The 22,904-nt window shown below is 38.7% G+C and overlaps 2 protein-coding genes and 1 long non-coding RNA gene across 4 annotated transcripts; 1 reads left to right on the plus strand and 2 right to left on the minus strand.

Annotated features, from left to right (window-relative positions):
* Positions 1-2,323: 2,323 nt before the first annotated feature.
* lsm10 (LSM10, U7 small nuclear RNA associated) lies at positions 2,324-6,396 on the minus strand. Of its 2 annotated transcripts, none has more exons than XM_082185791.1 (2): positions 6,265-6,396; positions 2,324-2,919 (listed from the first exon to the last, which is right to left on the minus strand). In XM_082185791.1, exon 2 carries the CDS (start codon positions 2,909-2,911, stop codon positions 2,549-2,551), a length of 363 nt encoding a protein of 120 aa, XP_082041917.1. In that variant the 5' UTR covers positions 2,912-2,919; positions 6,265-6,396; the 3' UTR covers positions 2,324-2,548. The 2 variants fall into 2 exon arrangements, with proteins under 2 accessions (XP_082041917.1, XP_082041918.1); XM_082185792.1 differs by having other exon boundaries at positions 6,270-6,385.
* A 1,799-nt stretch (positions 6,397-8,195) lies between these two features.
* oscp1a (organic solute carrier partner 1a) lies at positions 8,196-19,465 on the minus strand. The gene is made up of 11 exons (XM_082185789.1): positions 19,233-19,465; positions 18,516-18,545; positions 18,023-18,177; positions 16,960-17,127; positions 16,459-16,539; positions 16,167-16,270; positions 15,862-15,990; positions 14,861-14,930; positions 11,211-11,362; positions 10,893-10,953; positions 8,196-8,660 (listed from the first exon to the last, which is right to left on the minus strand). Exons 1-11 carry the CDS (start codon positions 19,342-19,344, stop codon positions 8,541-8,543), a joined length of 1,182 nt encoding a protein of 393 aa, XP_082041915.1. The 5' UTR covers positions 19,345-19,465; the 3' UTR covers positions 8,196-8,540.
* Positions 11,550-14,865, plus strand: LOC309510856. The gene is made up of 3 exons (XR_014210450.1): positions 11,550-11,815; positions 11,856-13,562; positions 13,603-14,865. It is a non-coding gene; the product is annotated as an uncharacterized lncRNA (long non-coding RNA).
* Positions 19,466-22,904: the final 3,439 nt, after the last annotated feature.

A 22,904-nucleotide genomic window follows, 5' to 3' on the forward strand; every position in this document is an offset into this window, starting at 1 on the left:
AATATTGTAAAATGTAATTTATTCCTGTGATCAAAGCTGAGTTTTCAGCATCATTACTCCAGTCTTCAGTGTCACATGATCCTTCAGAAATCATTCTAATATGATGATTTGCTGCTCAAGAAACTTGTTATTTTTTGTGGAAACTGTAACTTTTTTCAGGATTCATTGAAAAGAATTTTTTTTTTTTTAAAGAGTAAAAAACATAATTTATTTGAATAGAAATCTATTGTAACATTATAAACATTTTAAAAAATGACCTTGAACTTTTGAAAGGTAGTAGTGAATATAATATTTTGATATATAAAATTAAGACAAGTATTGTCTCTTTGTCTGAGTCATTAGTATAACATTAAAATCACCAAAACACCAGCTGATTAAAATACATTTGTATACGACCAAGCCCTGCTCAATTTTCTTCAGAAAAACTTCTTACAGTATTAACACTTACAAAGGGAGCCAAAATAAATGTCCTTCAAATGCAACATGCAGAGCTCAAAAGTAATGATAAATAGCAAATGTAAACCTCAAACCAGCCTCTTTATGTTTCTGTTTGTCTTTCAACATTCAAACACTCGGGCTCGGGCACCTAAATGATGTCTCTTTCAGCCAGCGTGTGCGGGCTTGAATAAGGCCCAGCCTCTGGGACGGGCCACGTCTAACATTCGAGAGAGAGAGAGAGAGAGAGAGAGAGAGAGAGAGAGAGAGAGATCTGTGTGTTGAGGGTTAACCCTGTGGGGTGGAACAGTACAGGAAATGTAGGGAAATGCAGTGGGCACAGCGCCTCAGCTTCAGGCTAATGCTGGATTAAAAGAGCTCTTTGTGTTCCCTCCCGTCCACCGAGAAGCCACTCTAAACCGTGCGTCGTCCCAAGCCTAGCAACAACCAATGAAAACCTTCGATCTTTGACGGTACAATGAGCCATGCTCTTCAGATGATATAACCTTTCTGTCCCTCAGTTCACAGCTACACAACTACCAGTTTGACGCTTCAAAAAGTTTATAAAGAGATCGTAAAACGAATCAATATGAATTGAGTGGTATAGTCCACATTTTCTGAAGAGACACGATGAACAGATAAAATTGAGGCTTTTATTCACATAAACATTCATCAATTCACACATCAGTTGTGGTAAAAGGAACTTGATGTGTGAGAACCAATGAGGTTCATTCTCGTGTTACGCAGCACGTTTGAGCTTCTGTAAGAACCAATGAGGTTCATTCTCGTGTTACGCAGCACGTTTGAGCTTCTGTAAGAACCAATGAGGTTCATTCTCGTGTTACGCAGCACGTTTGAGCTTCTGTAAGAACCAATGAGGTTCATTCTCATGTTACGCAGCACGTTTGAGCTTCAGCAAGAACCAATGAGGTTCATTCTAGTGTTACGCAGCACGTTTGAGCTTCAGCAATAACCAATGAGGTTCATTCTAGTGTTACGCAGCACGTTTGAGCTTCAACAAGAACCAATGAGGTTGATTCTTGTTATGTAGCACATTTGAGCCACTTTTCCCATCATAAAGGACAAAGGATCACATTTTCCTGTTTAAAATACTGCAAACAAGCTTTATTTGAAAGTCAAACAAAGCATGTAGTAAAAATCAACACCTTAAAAATAATATATCCCTTATTGGATTCAAATTTCATAATGGGCAACGCAATTTTTTATGTTGTGTAATGTTTTTGTTAACCAGAATATTCCTGTTTTCCTGTAACTGTGGCTTGTGTCCGAACAGGAATGAGGTTTATGAGTCATTTCAAAGATGATGATTATGTGGTCACCGAAAAATTCCTGCATCCTCATACGCAATGGCAAAATGCATGTATAGCATTCTGGAAGCAAAATAATATTGTTCCAAAATACGATTTAAAACCTCTTGCCACATTGACCACAAGCTGAGACAAAAACAGAAGAATGAGGAAACTTAGGAGACAAAAGCATTCCTTGTTTTCAGTCTGATCTAAAGGCTCAAATTGATTTGATTGCTCATTTTACACAACTTTACGAATAAGTACATTTACTTTTCCAATAGCTTGCCAAGTTAGATAATTCCTCTCAAGTCCAATCAATGACTATGTTCTATTAGTTATACCTTTTATCTTATTAAAATCCTAATATTTTACCACAAATTAAAAAAAAAAGTTCCCTGCAAACAGTGTGTTGAGTTGGGCTTTTAAAGTACCAATATTTGCATATGTAAACTCTATAAACTTAATTATAAGTGTACTTGTAAAGAGATATTAACATCAGCATTAAGAATAAGAACACAGTAATTAGAGGCGTTGTCTAATCAAACACAACGTCAAGTTAAACAACTCATCAATCAATGGTTATTTCATCACATTCATCCGTTTATTGAATTTTCAAACCACTAGAGCAGTACAAAGTAAACAGAAATCACTTTTCCCACACTGTTCCATGAGAACACATACAGAACTTTTCCAGTTACTTACTAGCCACAATGTACACATAACTTTTTGCTTCATGACTGCATTACAAATAATAGTGCGCATTCCAAAAACCATACAAGACAAACATTAATCTCACACATAAACTATTTTTTCTTCGAGTATTCTTTCCGTCCACCACCTGCTCCAAAGTTTCGCACGCGGTGTATTTTGGCGAGCTGGGACTCTATTGTCTCTCTGATGTTCATGTGGTCCGGGATGTGGACATAGCGCACGTTTCGGCCAGTGACAAACAGGTCGTCCATACTGGACATACGTCCACGTCTGTCCCTGTACAGAACCTTCTCCAGCCGGATGTTCATGAAAGCGTCCACGTTAATAACGCGTCCCCTGGCCGTGCTCTCGTCTCGCAGGTCAACGGTGGTCACCTGACCATGCAGACCCTGCAGGAGAATCACCAGGCTGTTCTCGGCGATGGTGCGCTCACGGATCGAATGGCTCACTTCCATGTTCACCTCTGCACAGAGAAATCATTAACAGTCAGACAATGCCAAGAATAAGCAGATAAATACTGGTGATTCTCTGCCAATTAACTGTGAAACGGCTGCCCAAATAAACAAATGATTTGTATTATTACACATCCAGCCACATACGCAACATTTCTATTTTAATGTTTTTAATTACAGGCTTCTGAGATGCTCTGCTGACAGACAAACCACATATAGCACCTTATTAAATGTTTGAAGGAAAACCTGCAAATTAGCTTTACCAAGCAAGGTGAAATGCAGAATGAAAAAGTAATAGTCAATTTCTGTAGACATAAATTAAATTAATTACATTTTCTCTGATTTTTTTAGCCACAAAAAATGAATGTATTTGCATTGCATAAATAATATATCAAACAAAGTGTTGTTTGTATATACACAAAATCTTGTTGAATTTTCATTTTGAGGTTACACATTTCCAATATGGGTCTCACTTCTTCCAGATATATCAGTTACAATATATCACTATATATTTTACCACCAGTTTTAACATTTATTACTTTAACTAGTATGTATTTATATGCTACAACGGTTGATCTTTTTTTTCCTCAGTAGTGATTAGTATCTTTTCAATTTCACTAGCAACTATAAGTTCCCCATTTGTCAATAGTTTAGAAGTAGTATTGGAACAGTGACTAGTTGCAAAGACTAATGACTAACTGAATAACGTTAGTCACTATTCATTACATGGATCAATGACATGGCATGTCAATTCTGGTGTCCAAAGCATATTCATAATTTTAAAAATGTATACATTTTTAAATGCACTTCATTAAGAGACTCAACTTCCTCCTCTTTAATTACTCATGTGAGAATTCATTATAAATAATTAATCTTTAAGGAACTATTGAGCTCAAAATGTCATTCCGGGTCTCTGTCCCGGCTTAAAATCTGAATACAAAAATGTAAAAAATATTAAAAAGTATTTAAAATCTACTTGGGCATAATTGTATTTATGTTTTCAATGATACCTACAAATATAGTGATGATACTAAGCTTATTTACATTTTTATGACAGAAAGACTTTTGTCTCCAAATTGTGATTTCTCTAATGTCATTCCTGGATAACAGACATCAATGACCATTTTGGACCATAATGCATTTTTGGTATGTCATGTGACATAATATTGTATCAAAAAGAAGACCCTGAAGGAGCACCAGAACATGTGCAAAGGTCAGGAAGCGTCTCTTAAAATGTTGATATTTTAACCTTTTCGGTCACTGGTGCACTTTGCAGCAATATCATGTGTTCTTTTGGATAACACTTGATAAAATATTTATAATGTTTTTATATTAAAAAACGATCTATTTGACCTACAAAATTACTTTAAGTGATGATAGCTAAGTTGTAGTTTTCCATAGGTGTTTAAGTTAGTGCCTGATTATAAAGAAAACAATATTTTTTTGTCATCCCTGGACAACATGTCATCCCTGGACAACATGTCATTCCTGGATAACAAAAAACCTCTGTTAGCCAGGACATGTCATCCGTTATCCAGAATGACATAAAAATCTAGTTTTGAATTAACATTTGTAAACTTTTAGGCATAGTTATTATAGTTATATTATTAACATTAACATTATTTACATAATTGTCATTCATCTTGATTTCATATGATTCAATGAGTCACATGGGTCATTATCCTTGAATTGAATTTTGTAATGTTAATGGTCAAATCATGATATTTATCAACATTTTATTAAAGCTTTAGTAGCCTATAGCTTCTGGTGTTTTAAGGTTAATTGTGTTCTTCCAGATGCCTCTGTCTAATAAAGAGAGACAGAGACGGTTCAGAGCCAGGATAAACGCAGATGCAGAAGCCAAGGCTGAGTCTCTTGGACAAAAGAGAGCAAGGTATTATAGTGATGACTCAGTGGAATGATAATGTATCAGTAACAAGCAAACTTAAATATTAATCGAAATAGGTTCACATTCCTATAAACTAAACACGTAATACGCATGTGCACGCCGTCAGCGTTCTCACAGGTTCGCGTTTATAGAGTTTGCGCAGAGAGAACTTAAGGGTTAACGGTGTCGTGTTAGCGGCCCCAAAGTTAATAACTAATGATCGTTGCAGCGGAAGTGAATCAATCAATCAATCAATCAAAACTAACTTTAGCTGGACAATAACTTTATTCTAGAGCTGCTGTAAAGCCAAAACAATCTCTGTTACTTTAATTTCCTATTATCAATGTAAAGCTGCTTTGAAACAATCTATATTGTTAAAAGCGCTGTATAAATTAAGGTGACTTGACTCATTTGCAATAAGCCTAAATGTTTTAGCTGTATAATGTGGTGGACTATACCCTTGGCCATTGTTTATGAAGCATTATAATTTGAGATTTACTGAAATTTTACAGATTTTTAAATCATTAAAAACTTGTCAGTGTCTCTTACTTTATTTCAAGTTTGAGTGTTGGAAAGAAAAATGATACTGAGGATGGTTTTTATGGTAATCCTGAAAAATATTGCAGAATGTCCTTCTGTCGAACAGTGTGTCATTCCGGCTAACAATGACACAGGCAATTCATTTAACTCATATTTGTGTGTTAGATTACACAATTCAGTTTTTTTTTGTTGATTTAGTGATAAAACAAGTCTTATTTACTTTATTGGAAAACATTTGTATACATTTTCCATCTTTATTTTAAATTTTAAAAAGCGACCTTGAGTCCTCAGAAAGGCGCTATATAAAATAAACATATTATTATTATTATTTGGTTCTGAATTTTGAGTTATCAGCAGCCAAAAATGAGCCCATGTCTATATGAAAACCCAAATTGATTATATTAATTGTGATTAAAATGTAGTTTTACGAGCACTTATTGTTTGTTGAGCTCCAATTATGGATATCAGTACATTTGTAACGTTATGTGCCAACATTGGTAGAAATTAAAAAATTCACCCAGGATTGACATTTTCATGGGGAAAAAGATCTGATTCACCAAAAAAAAATGGTTAATTACATTCTTGAGATATGTACATATTGCATTTCATACACAACACTCTAATAAGTATAGAAAGTCCTAAAATTTGATATTTTTTTTTGCCAGTTTTATCCGCCATTCATCCAGATACTATTAATATAAGTATCTAATGAAGTACCATTAAACGAATAGGTTGTAGTGAAATTGAAAACGATCCTAGTCGCGAATCATCAAAAGACGTCAACAAATATTAAACTTTCCTGCAACTGTATTTAACTAAAGATATAGCATACGATCAGAGAGGAAATATCTACTATGATCATTTAACCCTCACATAATCCAGGGTCACTCATAAATGTCTCTTAAAGTAAAAATATTCGTTTGATTACCTTACTTGATGTTGTCTAACATGCTCAAAACATGATATTTACATCAGGTTTCGAGCTCCGCGCTTCGTCGCAGAGGAGAGTGACGTCATCAAGACGTACCGGTTGAAATCGTTCGCGCGCTCCCTCTAGCGAGTTGCTTGGATAAACATCATAGGTGACGTGTTATAAATTTTTTTGTGAATATTTATCTCGGTTATAGTCCAGTCATTTTAAGCCAAAATGGGGGTCAACCTTGAACAAATTGCAACAGAAGCAAACTCAACTGATTTTGTATCCTCAATATATCCTGAGTAAGGAAAAAAAAGCCCCGAAGAATTCCATTAGGGGAAAGTTTCGAAAAAGACCCAAATATACCCCATTCATACGCCTATTCATTCTTTTTCTCACATGAATAGGGTAAACATTTGAACCTTTAGATATCACCATGGAAATTACGAGTTGATTACTTACAAATTACATCAAGACAAAAAAAAAAAAAAGACAAAAAAAGACAGATGTGCTAATTTGCATAAATACCACAACAGATCTAAACATTGGGTATAGCCACGTGAAAATGTCTTGTTGAATCTTGTTGACACATAACAGTAAAATACTTAATGTTAAGGTCTGAATGGAACCCATTTAGGCTACCCATGAGTATTAATAGAGGCAGGAAGAAGTACTTTAGAAACCAGCCTTTATTAATTATTATTGCAGAGATGGGGTTTGGGGCTGGGTCCGTGGGACTGTTTCTGGGGATTCACTTTTATTTTGCCTACCTTTTGTCTTCTGCATTCTCCTTACCCTTGTCTCCTGTTCTTCCCCCAGAAACAGTCCCACGGACCCAGCCCCAAACCCCATCTCTGCAATAATAATTAATAAAGGCTGGTTTCTAAAGTACTTCTTCCTGCCTCTATGTATTAATACTCATGGGTAGCCTAAATGGGTTCCATTCAGACCTTAACATTAAGTATTTTATTGTTATGTGTCAACAAGATTCAACAAGACATTTTCACGTGGCTATACCCAATGTTTAGATCGGTTGTGGTATTTATGCAAATTAGCACATACGTAATTAGATTATGCACCGTTTGTCTAGAAAAAGAATGAATAGGCGTATGAATGGGGTATATTTGAGTCTTTTTCGAAATCTTTCCCCTAATGGGTTTCTTCGGGGCTTTTTTTTCCTTACTCAGGATATATTGAGGATATAAAATCAGTTGAGTTTGCTTCTGTTGCGATTTGTTCAACCTTTTTTCATAAAATGACTGGACTATTATTCTTAAAGTTAAATCAGTTGATTTCTCTGTTGTTGTTCAAGAAAGAAAATACAATTAATTTAACACACTGACTGATGTGGCGGGGTATGTTGTCACAATGGACATCTGCTGAGAATAGCTTTGTTTTTAAAATTTAAAATACTGTCTAAAGTTAAAAAGCACCCACAACATACTTGTATTTAACATGTATTAATTGCTGTGTCCCCTACATTTGACTACAGCAATTATGAAAAGTAGCTAATTACTTAAAACACAACATTTAAAACTGTGACAAATTGCTGCGACCTAAAATCTTATACTGAGAACACAGTTCAACAATTAAATCACATTTTTTACATCCTTGACAGTTGTCTAAATTTATGCATGTGTGGTTTTATTGTGTCCTTTTGTTTACCCAAAAGCTACAGTATATATTTTTTCTCAGAGTTTTTTCTGTTATTTTAATCATGTCTTTATAGATTTTGTGATGCACATATTGTAAACACTAATGAAACAGCAGTGGCAGTGCCCGAAAAACAGGTTACAATGAGATTTGAATGAATGACAGCAGGAAACCATAGTTTTTTTAGTCATCAGAATGAAACATGTTTTGTTCCAGCGAACTTAAAATAGTTGACAGATGAATCGGTTATTGTGGGTGTAAATTAGAGGTCCAACAGAAAGCGAACATCAATCAACTGAACTGACATTTTAGACGAGTAATTTCCCTCTTGAAGACGTCCCCAGAAGAGATTTTGTCAGATCTGCCAGTTTCAGGAGACATTTTTCAAAAAATGTGCCCTTAATGTAGTCTATAGTTAAAAACATTTGCAAAAAGTTGAAAACACATTGCATTATGTATTTTATTTTATTTAAGCATAAATAAAATCATCAACACAGTAAAATGTTGCATCCAGATTGTTCTTAATTATGTTTCTGAATTTATCTATTCCAGGCATTTTCAAATCTCCCATTTATTTTTGTGACCTATCAGACCTACCTCATGCTTCCTGACTCATGGCCTTCAGCGACTGCCCTTCAGAGCTCATCCATCATGGCCAGCAAGTCGTCCCCCTTGTTCCCGGGTCCCTCTGTCTGGCTTCCCTCTTCATCAAATTCTCCTGCTATGCGTGCCAGCTCAGTACTGGCCAGCCGATCCTGGAATACAAAGGTAAAAACTCAGGAATAAGAAAGAACTGATATTTTTAAAAAGTTTTTTATTTTTTTATTTTATTTTATTATTTTCAATAAGTGTTATACAAATATTGGCAACACCACACACATGATACAAAACCCAAACAAAGTGTAAAAGACAAAGCGTACAGCATACAATGATTATTTGATGTTATAAAAAAAATATATATAGAGAAAGCCTGTATCACACATTCAACATGAAACAAATAAGAACAGTAATTGACAAGACAAAAAAAAAAAAAAATATATATATATATATATATATATAAATAAATTTGGGGATAGATTACCATGAGGGTGGAGAAGGAAGGGTGTGTGTGTGTGTGTGTGTGTGTGCGTGCGTGCGCGTGCTAGAATAAACATTATCGTGCGTATAAGTTTGTGTATGATTGAGTGTTTTGTGTTTGAATGTTGAAATCAGCAGGATTGGTATAGTATGAATTGATGTAAGTACTGTGCCCTAGTTATAAGGGGGGGTGGGATGGGATGGGTTGGGTCAGGCTCAACGGATCCTTCCTCTGACTGCTCCAGCCCTCACCGGGGCTGAGAAGCATATAAAAAGTGATTTCTATTGTCCCATTTACTGCAGTTCAGTAATAATAAAATAATCGTATAGATGTGTCACTAACGTAAAAACAAACAAAAAAATTGGTCTCTTTACAGTAGTATTGATGTGGTTCGAGATTACAACAAACCCAGCGTGGAATTTGAATGAGATGAATATAAAATGTTGGCATGTACTTATAAAGTTATTGTCAACTAAAACATTATTGCAAATTCATAAAATATTCCTGAATTAACAGTAGCAAATGTGTGGTTGCTTGTTTTGGTGTTAACTTCCTTTTGAATGGAATTCATATCAAATGTTAAAAAGCTCTCTAATGTAAGCTTGCCCTGGAGGAAAACTGGTGTTTATTAGTATAAGCAGGGCTGCCAAATTTTAAGTTTAGCTTGGAGTGAGAATTATGGAAAATTATGGATAAGTGTATTATGATTGTCAAAATATTTGGTAACTAAACAGAAGTTCCATTTTAGTGACAACATGTTTCAACATGGTGCAATGACTGGTAGGCCACTGTTTTTATTATTGCTTTTTCAATTCCGTGTGATTTGATTCCGATCTTGATTTAATATCGATTCATTTAGATAAATATTAGGTACAGTAGATGCGTTAATAGATTAAGGTTAAAAATAACAACTCAAATATACTGTAAATGTGTTTTTTAAAAATAATAACAACGTAATAATATTTTAATGATATAAGTAAAAATATCATGTGCACTCTAGTAACATATTATATTCAATTCACATTTATTTGTATAGCGCTTTTCACAATACATTTAATTTCAAAGCAGCTTTACAGAAAGTGCATGAGTCCATATTACAATTTAGAGTGATCTGTTATCAGAGATAAGTATTTGTAAGTTAAGTATTTCAGAAATGTAGGCTACATATACAAAGTTACAGTTAGCTAAAAATGTATTAATTTACACAATGTAATAATTTAATACAGAAACAATGAGCTCATTGAATTCGAATACTTGTTTGTTAAATGATTATGACATTTAGAAAAATTTAACATTGGTGCAAAATTGAGCAAAATACTCCTCTCTATGGCCATATTTTGTAGCCAACTAATGTGCTATGGTCATTAAATGGCTTTCCTGAGGTAGGCCTAAATGTAACGTTATGTGACATATGTTCTCCAGCTGTTTTATTGACCATTTCCACGTGTGAAAAACACTGATTGATCGATATTATGCAAGTTGTACTGTAACTTTCAACATACCTATTGTTAATTTATGTTTATTCACTATTAACTAGTAGTAGTAAGAGTAAGAGATGATCGGTTCACGTGCCGCTTGAACTGAGGCGATCTGTCACGTCACATTTACAAGCGCCAAAACGGTATTTATTGTTTGAATTGACAGGATTAAAAAATTGACCGAATTTGAGAGGTTCATATTTGTTTCATATGAAGAGTAGCCTGCTCTCTCTTGTCTGTCGGTGACAGTGTCCTCTTCTTCGCGATTTTTTTTTCTCTGCATGAGAAAATGGATGTGTGGCGTGAGAGCGACTGAAAAGTGTCAATTGCGTGAGTCTGATTTACTAGACGCATAGGCCATTGCCAGCCATGGGCAACAAAAAAAGCCAAACGAGGACTTGAGCAGTTTTGTGAAGTGCATGACACATCACCTGTGGGACTTGTATGTTAATGACTCTAGATGACTGGTGCTCTGTTCCTTCAGAAATTCCACTGAAAAAGTTTGAGAAAAGGTTAGAGTAACAAACATTTTAACCTGTTATTTTTAATCAGTCCTTCAGTAACACTATATTTTAAAACAACAGTTCACCTTCATTATTCTTTGCAATACAAAATGAGATGTTGAAAATGCTTTTATCCACACACAAACACACACACATATACAGTATTTATAAAGGACAAAGTATCAACCATGCCTCTGAGGTTGTGTGTGGACGTGGCAGGATTATGTCTGGATTAGTAATGCTTACATGCCCTCCTCCTCCTCCTCCTGATCTAAGGTCCACAGGTTGACTCTGAAACCAGCGTCCACATTCAAGAGTTTCTGCACCTCCATTCCACCCATTAGTTTAGCGAGTAGATTGAGTTCTTCTGTGGCCAGAGGATTGGGGGTTGTGTCTGCCTGTCCAGATATTCACACAAAAATACAATGACATCCAGAGAGCCTTGTGTTGCAAAGATAACACTTCATATTACTAATATAACTTAAGTATGAAACGTTAGCCTAATTTAGTTTTGTGCTTTTTCCCCTCAACATGAGCAGTCTGCTGGAATGTCCCATGATGCCTGCAGTGAGGGTGTGTCACGGGGTGACAAATAAGCCCGGGACTATCCCTGCTAGAGAAATGTCCCCGCTGAGATTTGGGAAGCGAAACACCGTCCCAAAGCCTGGGTGAGTGCCTGTCGCTATGGTAACCTAGTGGCGGATTGACGGCAGGTGTGGGTAATTTGCGCTGAGCGTTTGAATGGGGCCACACTAGCTCATGAGTATAAAAAGTCAGAGGAAGAGAAAGTGAGTGTGGTTCTTCCCCGCGGGGGTTGTGAGAGAGAGACGCGCAGCACGTGAGCGGCCGTGGCCGTGGCCGTGGCCGTGGCCGTGGCCGCGGGAGAGAGAGGCACGAGCAGAGGGGGACACGACGAGAATGAGAGGTGAGACGGGCAGCACGTGAGCGGCCGTGGCCGCGGTCGCGGCGGGAGGCCGCGGGAGAGAGAGGACGAGAGAGACAGATGAGAGAGACAGATGAGAGAGCCAGAGAAAACCTCGGCTGGATTGCGGGTGGAAGCCTTGGTACACTGAGTCTGTTGAATTGCAGTTTTATTGTGGAAATGAGCACGAGTGAAACCTTACAGTGTGTGGTGGAAATGTGAGTTGGGAATTATTTCTGCTGTTCACTCGCAATCACAGCTGTCTATTCCTCCCTCTGTCTGAGTCCAGAGAAGAGCCTGCTAATGCTTGAAGAGCCTGCTAATGCTGTGAGTTACACGTGTCTACTCCTCCCTCTGTCTGAGTCCAGAGAAGAGCCTGCTAATGCTGTGAGTTACAGCTGTCTATTCCTCCCTCTGTCTGAGTCCAGAGAAGAGCCTGCTAATGCTTGAAGAGCCTGCTAATGCTGTGAGTTACACGTGTCTATTCCTCCCTCTGTCTGAGTCCAGTGAAGAGCCTGCTAATGCTTGAAGAGCTTGCTAATGCTTGAAGAGCCTGCTAATGCTTGAAGAGCCTGCTAATGCTGTGAGTTACACGTGTCTATTCCTCCCTCTGTCTGAAGTCCAGTGAAGAGCCTGCTAATGCTGTGAGTTACACGTGTCTATTCCTCCCTCTGTCTGAGTCCAGTGAAGAACCTGCTAATGCTGTGAGTTGCATGTATTCATTCCTCTCTCTGCCTGAGTCCAGTGAAGACCCTGCTAACGCTGTGAGTTACATGTATCTCCCACTCTCTGCCGGAGGCTAGTGAAGAACCGGCTAATGCCGGAAGGGCCTGCTGGTGCTGGAAGAGCCTGCTGATGCTGGAGGAGCCCGTTAATGCTGGAAGAGCCTGAGGCTAGTGAAGAGCCGGCTAATGCCGGAAGGGCCTGCTAATGCCGGAAGAGCCTGCTGATGCTGGAAGAGCCCGTTAATGTTGGAAGAGCCTGAGGCTAGTGAAGAGCCGGCTGATGCTGGAAGAGCCTGCTGATGCTGGAAGAACCTGCTCCCGAAGAAAGGAGGATGTGGAAGAGACTTTTAACATTGTTTTTATTATTTAATAAAGTGTATATTTATTTTGAATGCTGTGTCTGCCATTTCCTTCGTGTCCACGGCCGGCTCCTCAGGGGCGGCACGCAAGCGAAGGGGTGGGCGGCCCGCTGGCGCTCCACCCCGACCTGTGACATAAAATGGCGTAGTCGGCAGGATGCCGCCCTGAGTTGAGCAACCGTGGGCCGAAGGTATGGCGACCAGTTTTTTTTTCCTTTTTTTTGTTGTTTATTTTTGTTTTGTTTCTTTTTTTGTTTTTCTCTTCCCTTTTCTTCGGCGTCCCGCTCCAGGGACTGGAGCGGATTGGTGGGGGGGTATGTCACGGGGTGACAAATAAGCCCGGGACTATCCCTGCTAGAGAAATGTCCCCGCTGAGATTTGGGAAGCGAAACACCGTCCCAAAGCCTGGGTGAGTGCCTGTCGCTATGGTAACCTAGTGGCGGATTGACGGCAGGTGTGGGTAATTTGCGCTGAGCGTTTGAATGGGGCCACACTAGCTCATGAGTATAAAAAGTCAGAGGAAGAGAAAGTGAGTGTGGTTCTTCCCCGCGGGGGTTGTGAGAGAGAGACGCGCAGCACGTGAGCGGCCGTGGCCGTGGCCGTGGCCGTGGCCGTGGCCGCGGGAGAGAGAGGCACGAGCAGAGGGGGACACGACGAGAATGAGAGGTGAGACGGGCAGCACGTGAGCGGCCGTGGCCGCGGTCGCGGCGGGAGGCCGCGGGAGAGAGAGGACGAGAGAGACAGATGAGAGAGACAGATGAGAGAGCCAGAGAAAACCTCGGCTGGATTGCGGGTGGAAGCCTTGGTACACTGAGTCTGTTGAATTGCAGTTTTATTGTGGAAATGAGCACGAGTGAAACCTTACAGTGTGTGGTGGAAATGTGAGTTGGGAATTATTTCTGCTGTTCACTCGCAATCACAGCTGTCTATTCCTCCCTCTGTCTGAGTCCAGAGAAGAGCCTGCTAATGCTTGAAGAGCCTGCTAATGCTGTGAGTTACACGTGTCTACTCCTCCCTCTGTCTGAGTCCAGAGAAGAGCCTGCTAATGCTGTGAGTTACAGCTGTCTATTCCTCCCTCTGTCTGAGTCCAGAGAAGAGCCTGCTAATGCTTGAAGAGCCTGCTAATGCTGTGAGTTACACGTGTCTATTCCTCCCTCTGTCTGAGTCCAGTGAAGAGCCTGCTAATGCTTGAAGAGCTTGCTAATGCTTGAAGAGCCTGCTAATGCTTGAAGAGCCTGCTAATGCTGTGAGTTACACGTGTCTATTCCTCCCTCTGTCTGAAGTCCAGTGAAGAGCCTGCTAATGCTGTGAGTTACACGTGTCTATTCCTCCCTCTGTCTGAGTCCAGTGAAGAACCTGCTAATGCTGTGAGTTGCATGTATTCATTCCTCTCTCTGCCTGAGTCCAGTGAAGACCCTGCTAACGCTGTGAGTTACATGTATCTCCCACTCTCTGCCGGAGGCTAGTGAAGAACCGGCTAATGCCGGAAGGGCCTGCTGGTGCTGGAAGAGCCTGCTGATGCTGGAGGAGCCCGTTAATGCTGGAAGAGCCTGAGGCTAGTGAAGAGCCGGCTAATGCCGGAAGGGCCTGCTAATGCCGGAAGAGCCTGCTGATGCTGGAAGAGCCCGTTAATGTTGGAAGAGCCTGAGGCTAGTGAAGAGCCGGCTGATGCTGGAAGAGCCTGCTGATGCTGGAAGAACCTGCTCCCGAAGAAAGGAGGATGTGGAAGAGACTTTTAACATTGTTTTTATTATTTAATAAAGTGTATATTTATTTTGAATGCTGTGTCTGCCATTTCCTTCGTGTCCACGGCCGGCTCCTCAGGGGCGGCACGCAAGCGAAGGGGTGGGCGGCCCGCTGGCGCTCCACCCCGACCTGTGACAGGTGCACCTGCTTTAGTTTCCCTCTGCTGTTAGAGGCGCTTGATGGATCCATGTCTTCAGGTGAGGGTGTGCTGTACCTGTGCAGATGTCATCAGAGATTCACATGAGCGTGAATTAAGAAATATGTTTTAGGATGAAAAAAACACAAATATAAGGTTATTTGAAGTGTCACCCACTTAAAATAACGTGTATTGGTCAAAAATACAGTAAACGTAATATTGTGAAATATTAATACTTTTTAAAATAGCTGTTTTCTATTTGAATACATTTTAAAGTGTTATTTATTCCTGTGATGCAAAGCTGAATTTTCAGCATCATTACTCCAGTCTTCAGTGTCACATGATCCTTCAGAAATCATTTAAAATGCTGATTTGCTGCTTAAGAAACATCTATTATTATCATTATTAATATCAATGTTGAAAACAGTTGTGCTGCTTAATTTTTTGTTTGTGGAGACTGTGGTTTTTTTCCAGGGTTCTTTGATGAATAGAAAGTTCAAAAGAACAACATTTATTTGAAATATATATATTTTTGTGACAATGTAAAAGTCTTCACGGTCACTTTTGATTAATTTAATGCATCCTTGCTGAATAAAAGTATTAATTTCTTTAAAAAAAACCAACCTTTTGAACAGTAGTGTATATATATAATTAATTATTTTTTTTGTGTATATTATACTCACATATATTTGGTATATAAACTTACTTTTTTATATAAATTTGATTATTTGAAAAATATTAATTATTGCTGTTTATTTGTAATAAATATAATAATGATTTTGTATTATAATAAACAATTATCTCTATTAAATAACATTGTAAATAAATATTATTTTGTAAATGTATTTAAATGTATATAATAAAATATATTTTATTGTAATTACATTTATTATATATATTTATTATATTATTATTTACATTTTATTATTTACATATTACAAATAATAATATATAATATTGAAATTTTAAAAAGTATTTATAATTCCTAATTATTAATTTTCACATTTACATGTTGATGCCCAGAAGTGTGACCCTGTCTCCAGAGAGGTCAATGGAGCCCGGGCGTACAGCACTTGTGTAGCTTCCTCCACTGGGGAACCTTGATCTCCTCAGCTCGCGCCCTTTAGCATTAAACCACCTGCATGACAAGAATGCTTACTGGAATTCTGAAGGAACCAAACGAGTGTATGACTGTAAGGATGTGATCATATTCCCATGAAACCTCTGTGTTTTCCAGTCAAAAGCTACTGATGAAGAACCAAAGTAAAGAATATAAGGAGCCTGCCTGCGACCTCTGACCTTCACCTGCTTTACCTGATTAAACCAGGAACCTCAAATCCGTGAGGCACCGGCCCTGAGGTCTGCATCACAAAATGCCCGTTAGGGTTCTGGATTTTTTCTTTCAAGAAAATGGAGATCTGTGAATGACAAATGTCACAAATTTCATTAAATCTGTATGTATGACTACATGACAAAATAACCACGCTTGAATGCTCTTACAAAAAATGCCATGACTTTTTTATGATTTGCATACAGCTGTATGATCTGGCAGCAATCCATTTCAAACCCTTATAACAATAAGCTTTCACATAAGTAAATAGCTCACCCTGATTTGCATATCTTGAAAGAGAACCAGCAGCGTATGTCGGATGAGTTGAAACTCACCATCGGATAAGGGTGTGTATACCTTAGAAAGAGGTGCTTTTGAATGTTCAAGTATGCACTAGAAATAACAATAATCTTGGCACAGAAAAGCAACTTGATGTGCGATAGAGTGTAGATAGAATTACTTCACAACAACAAAAGATTTTAAAGAGATCCATTTATATATTTTTTTACATAATGAAACTAGATGGAAGCTGGTTTCCAACTCAGAATAAAAAAAGTAATTGCGACTTTATATCTTGCAATTATGACTTTTTTCTCTCAGAATTGTGAGATATAATCTTACAATTGCAAGAAAAAAAGTCAGAATTGTCCGATTAAAAGTCACCTTTTTTATTTTATTTTATTTCCTGGCAGAGAAACAAGCGTCCATAGTTTACACCACATTTAGAAACTAAGTGCAAAGCAAACTAGTTGTTGGTGGACAGCAGAGCACATTTACCTCAATAAGCTGCCGCTGGGCTTCGTTGATCTGGTTAACGAGGCTGGGATTATCCTTAACCAGTTCCTTGATGGCGTCCGTGTGGTTGAAGGTGATGAGCAGTAAATCTTGTGGACGTGGACACAGAACGATCTGATACTTAAAGGCCATAGTCATCAAATCATACAGCTACAATAAAGACAACAACACACATTTAAACAGGTAATCACTATTAAATATAAACTGTTCTATAAAATGTGCTTCAAATTATTTGGTTTTATTCAAGTTAGAAATATTATTGAATGTGCCTGACTACATTTAAGTCAGTTTTCTGGGTTGGAACAAGAAGAAATAACGGCATTCTACAGTTACATAACAGTGTAAACTGTTAATGATTCATAGATCATTTAAATAATGCAAAAAAAAATGTTTTGGTTTACTTAATATTCAGAAGAACAGTGTTCAGGAACACAAGTAAAGCCAAAATAATGCATTTTGTCTACTTTTTAAGTTAAGCAGTGGAGTGAGTCGGACACTGCATGTTTAAAAAAAAAAAATGTCAAAATCAAAATGGACAGTTCTTATTTTTGATGGAATATTGCAGTGTTTATCATAAATAATTTATCCGTGCACCATTATTTCTTTAAAAATGTATTCCCTCCCTCTTGCAGTGACATCTCTTCTCTTCTATGATGTCATTTTACTGGCTCAAGGGCCGGGCAACCTGTCACTCAAATGAAATCGACCAATAGCAAACCCCAAACTTCCAAACAATTCCCCATGGACAAAATTAAGTCCCACCCTACATTTTTTCTTGTTCGAGAAGCCGTTTCACTCAGATACACACTCACTGGCCACTTTATTAGGTACACCTTTTTAGTGCCGAGTAGGAACCCCTTATTCTGGTGAGTGATCGTCACAATAAAGAAGAAAAGACTATCGCAAATTCAGTTTATGTGGACTTTAATTTAGTTGCTTTTTTTACTTTGTCACATTTAGTAACCTGTTGATCATGGCAAATTGACATTTTAAGTTCAGTCGAGACATTTATTTGTTTCTGCGTGGGGAGAGGGTGAGTTCATACCTTGTCCATGCTGGCCGGGTTAAGACGCATAATGGAGGTGTGTGCTATCCGTGTCAAAACTGTCCGCAGAGCTCGGTGGGAATACAGATCCTGCGGCCGCAAGAGCTCCTCTAGAAAAGCCTTATTGAACATAGTGCCCACTATATCATTCATAACTGCAGAAACAGAATGATGACAATTGAGAAAAAGAGAAAGACTGAGGCAAGAGTGAAATCTTCAACATAACAAAAAAAAAAAAAGAAGCTGCTGAAATTTGCATCATAAAATCATTTTTTGTTCGTTTTTTTTATGGTAGTAATTATGATATATAGTGGATCTTATTTTTAAATGACTTATTTTGGACTTAATTTTTGAAAATATATATATTTTTATAAATTATTATATGGTGTGCTCAATGTGTGCTTTTTCCCACAACAGATTATTTCACACATGATCACGCTGCATGGCACATGTACGACATATCAAATATTTGTAACAAACTTAAAACTTGTACCTCTTTTCCTGTCATCTTCTGTCCAACCACCTGCAAAAAAAGAAATGAAACTGCGTTCAGACCAAAATCCTGTTACATTTGAGTGAGTTCATGCAAGTCTCCATGACTCAGGTTCATTAATCTGTCTGTTACACAAATTACCCTGACATCAGATGAGATTGCATGATCATGCATGGTAACATAGGCCTACAGGGCTTATTCCTGATATTTCTATAAAAACTTTCATTATATTTACTAGTCAGAATAAAAATATTTCTCAACTGTGTTCTTAACTGGTTTTGCTTCAGGGCACAGGTTTATTGTGTAAAGGTACAAACATGTCTTTAAAAACAAACTTTGATATTTATTACTATGGCATAGGTCCAATAATGTGCAGAATGACTGACATCTGAACAGACTGAATAGGAAGATTCAGTGGAACACTTGTGGATGTGGCTTCAATGGTCAAAGTTTTACCCTATTATTTGCTTTCTTTTATTTTTCTTTTATTTATTTTTTTATTATTATTTGCATTTAACAATTTCCCCCCGTTTTCCACCAAGAATCACACATCTTTATTGTCTGTACTTTAGTTTTTGTTCTCATAATACATTCATTAAAAAAACCAAATAGGCCTACACGTGAAGATGTGCAAGGCTAAAGGTCATTTTGATGCACTAGTTTACTGAAGCAGGATTCGTTATCATGGGCTATGGGGTTGGTTGGTTGGTTTGTTACCTCTCTGAGTTTTCTCATCGTTTTCATCCTGCGCTCGGAGGCGCTGATCCAGAATGTAGATCATTTCTCCGCCGAGGTTCATGATGAGCAAAGGAAGAGTTCTTTGAGACATGCTGAAAATGAGTTATTGTATTAGCAGCTCACTTTCACGAACTTGTTACTGCAGTTTGTCAAGTTCATTTTCTACTGGTTTAGTACACGCCGCAGAGACAGTCCCATCAAAGACGAGAGCTTTTAGTGGGGCATTATGACGTCACGTAATGCCACGCTGACCCGCTGCTTTTGCGCGCGCGCTCACACACACCTCACAGACGCGCGCGGTGGATGGATTATACGTATTTGCATATTCCACTGTATTGTTTATTCGTTCTTTTAACGAATCATTAGTTGATTCAGTAAAAAATCTGTTAATTAATTTTTCTTATTTTTACTGCATTAAGGAAACACAAATATTTTATGTATTTATTTCAATTTTATTGTTATATTTGATCTAACCAAAACCGTTTAACCAAACCAAATATTGTATTCTATATATATATATATATATATATATATATAGATATAGATATATAGATATAAATAGATATAAGACTTAAAACATGTGCCAACTTGCCCTAACTGTAAAAGTGTAACCTTTAAGTTAAGATCTACTATCCTCATAGAACAATTATGTGCCCTTATTTTAAAGATATCATAAATGCTGTGCATGGAAAATGCTTAATTCATTCTTCTTCCTAAATTCATCTGTCAGTTTTTGATGATTTTCATACGCCGTCTGTGTATGGAGAATGAATGCAAACTATTTCAGGGCTCATTTTACATTGACCGTTTAGGCAAATGTAGTCAAATGCAGTAAAACTGCATCAGTTAAAGATGTAAAGTACATGGGTGAAGGAAAGACGGCAAACATCACCGAACTGTCTGATGCCAGGGTTCTAATTCAATGTAAACCTATTCTAAAAACATTCTTTGTTTCTATACATGACTTTGTAAGTATATATATATATTTTGTTGTTGTTTGAAAATCATTATGTAACACATTCCTAAATATGAATTCCATGTGGTTAGGATGGCATGATGGCTAAATGCAGATTATTTTTAACAGGGTAAACTCTTGCACGTTTAACATGTGGAACTGTTGAAGTGTGGGTTTTACAGGTGATCTTTGCTGTCAAAATGGCAAAACTAGCTTTTTATGATTGCACATGTTTTACAATAGCAATGTTTAATAATGTGATGAGTGATTTTAGCTCTCTTGAAATATTCAGACTAATGTTCAAGCCTATAATCTTTATATAACTATGTCATGATTTTCATCTATATCATTGTATCATTTATTTTTTGCAGACATTCCTGCAGAAGGAAGCTAAGAATAATGGGAAACTTTCAGTACCTCTCTGTGTTTATAGTGTAAGTTCCATTGTGATGAGTAATATGCATATGACAAACATGAAAACATTTAGACTGATTTAATCTAAAGTGAGTAAAATACATAAGTGACACATTGTGCGTATTATAATTGATATTTTTTTACCTGCAGGGTGGCTATCTGTGCGTGTGAGGGCATGAAACATGTCAGCATCTCTGAAACCCTCAGTTACAAGTATATCAATCACGAGTGGATGATGTACATAGAAGATAACAAGCTTCTATCAGCTATATCAATCCCTGGAACACACCAAAGCAACAAAGGCTTGAAAACATCCAAACCAATGTTTCAAGCATGGGGACTGCATAACCAACTGGATGCAGGCATACGATTTTTTGAACTGCATGTGTCATCCAACAGCATCAATGATAAGACTGGAAGCGTCCAGGAATCAGATACCCTTCGTTATGTTGTGAAAACTCTGCTGGCATTTCTTGTGAAACAGAAGAAAGAGACACTGTTGCTTAGAGTGACTCCAGATGAGGGTGCTGTTGCTGAAGTCACAACATATTTAAGTAAATTTCCTCTGTGGAGAGACAAAGAGATTCCAACAATGGGACAGGTGAGAGGGAAGATAGTCTTGATTCAGAGTTCAACATTACAATTAGGACTTCCTGTTCATATAACAGAATTGGATGCAAACATGGATACAAAAGAAAAACAAATGAGACAAAATATCAAGTTAGCTTCAGAAAAGTGTGATCATGAGATGATGCTCACATACACTGGGGCCAAAGTAGAAAACGAGGAACCGCTAGAAGTTGCAAAAATACTGAATAAACAAGTTGATGATTATCTCCTTGATCTTAAGGGGGACACCAATAGACCACACTGTGTAGGTATAATTGCTATGGACTTCCCTGGTCCAAAAGTCATCCAAACAATCATCAATTTTAATGGCAAATTAGGAGAGGGGTCAAATATAGTTGGTGGCAGTAGCAATGAAGATGTTGCTGTACCTGATTCTGTTGAGAATGATGGGAAAGAAAAAGAAACAGCAGTATCCTCTTCAGACGAGGAACATCCTTCTCAACAAGAAGAATCTCAGTCCACAGGAGAGGAGCATCCAGCTCCAGCAGCTCCAGGAGGAGAATCTACAGGAGACGAGCATCCAGCTCCAGCAGCTCCAGGAGGAGAATCTACAGGAGACGAGCATCCAGCTCCAGCAGCTCCAGGAGGAGAATCTACAGGAGACGAGCATCCAGCTCCAGCAGCTCCAGGAGGAGAATCTACAGAAGACGAGCATCCAGCTCCAGCAGCTCCAGGAGGAGAATCTACAGAAGACGAGCATCCAGCTCCAGCAGCTCCAGCAGGAGAATCTACAGAAGACGAGCATCCAGCTCCAGCAGCTCCAGGAGGAGAATCTACAGGAGACGAGCATCCAGCTCCAGCAGCTCCAGGAGGAGAATCTACAGGAGACGAGCATCCAGCTCCAGCAGCTCCAGGAGGAGAATCTACAGGAGACGAGCATCCAGCTCCAGCAGCTCCAGGAGGAGAATCTACAGAAGACGAGCATCCAGCTCCAGCAGCTCCAGGAGGAGAATCTACTGGAGACGAGCATCCAGCTCCAGCAGCTCCAGCAGGAGAATCTACAGGAGACGAGCATCCAGCTCCAGCAGCTCCAGGAGGAGAATCTACAGAAGACGAGCATCCAGCTCCAGCAGCTCCAGGAGGAGAATCTACAGAAGACGAGCATCCAGCTCCAGCAGCTCCAGGAGGAGAATCTACAGAAGACGAGCATCCAGCTCCAGCAGCTCCAGGAGGAGAATCTACAGAAGACGAGCATCCAGCTCCAGCAGCTCCAGCAGGAGAATCTACAGAAGACGAGCATCCAGCTCCAGCAGCTCCAGGAGGAGAATCTACAGGAGACGAGCATCCAGCTCCAGCAGCTCCAGGAGGAGAATCTACAGGAGACGAGCATCCAGCTCCAGCAGCTCCAGGAGGAGAATCTACAGGAGACGAGCATCCAGCTCCAGCAGCTCCAGGAGGAGAATCTACAGAAGACGAGCATCCAGCTCCAGCAGCTCCAGGAGGAGAATCTACTGGAGACGAGCATCCAGCTCCAGCAGCTCCAGCAGGAGAATCTACAGGAGACGAGCATCCAGCTCCAGCAGCTCCAGGAGGAGAATCTACAGAAGACGAGCATCCAGCTCCAGCAGCTCCAGGAGGAGAATCTACAGAAGACGAGCATCCAGCTCCAGCAGCTCCAGGAGGAGAATCTACAGAAGACGAGCATCCAGCTC

Source organism: Leuciscus leuciscus (assembly GCF_965113295.1).
Source record: "Leuciscus leuciscus genome assembly, chromosome: 12".
In the NCBI taxonomy this organism is placed as follows: Eukaryota; Metazoa; Chordata; class Actinopteri; order Cypriniformes; family Leuciscidae; genus Leuciscus; species Leuciscus leuciscus.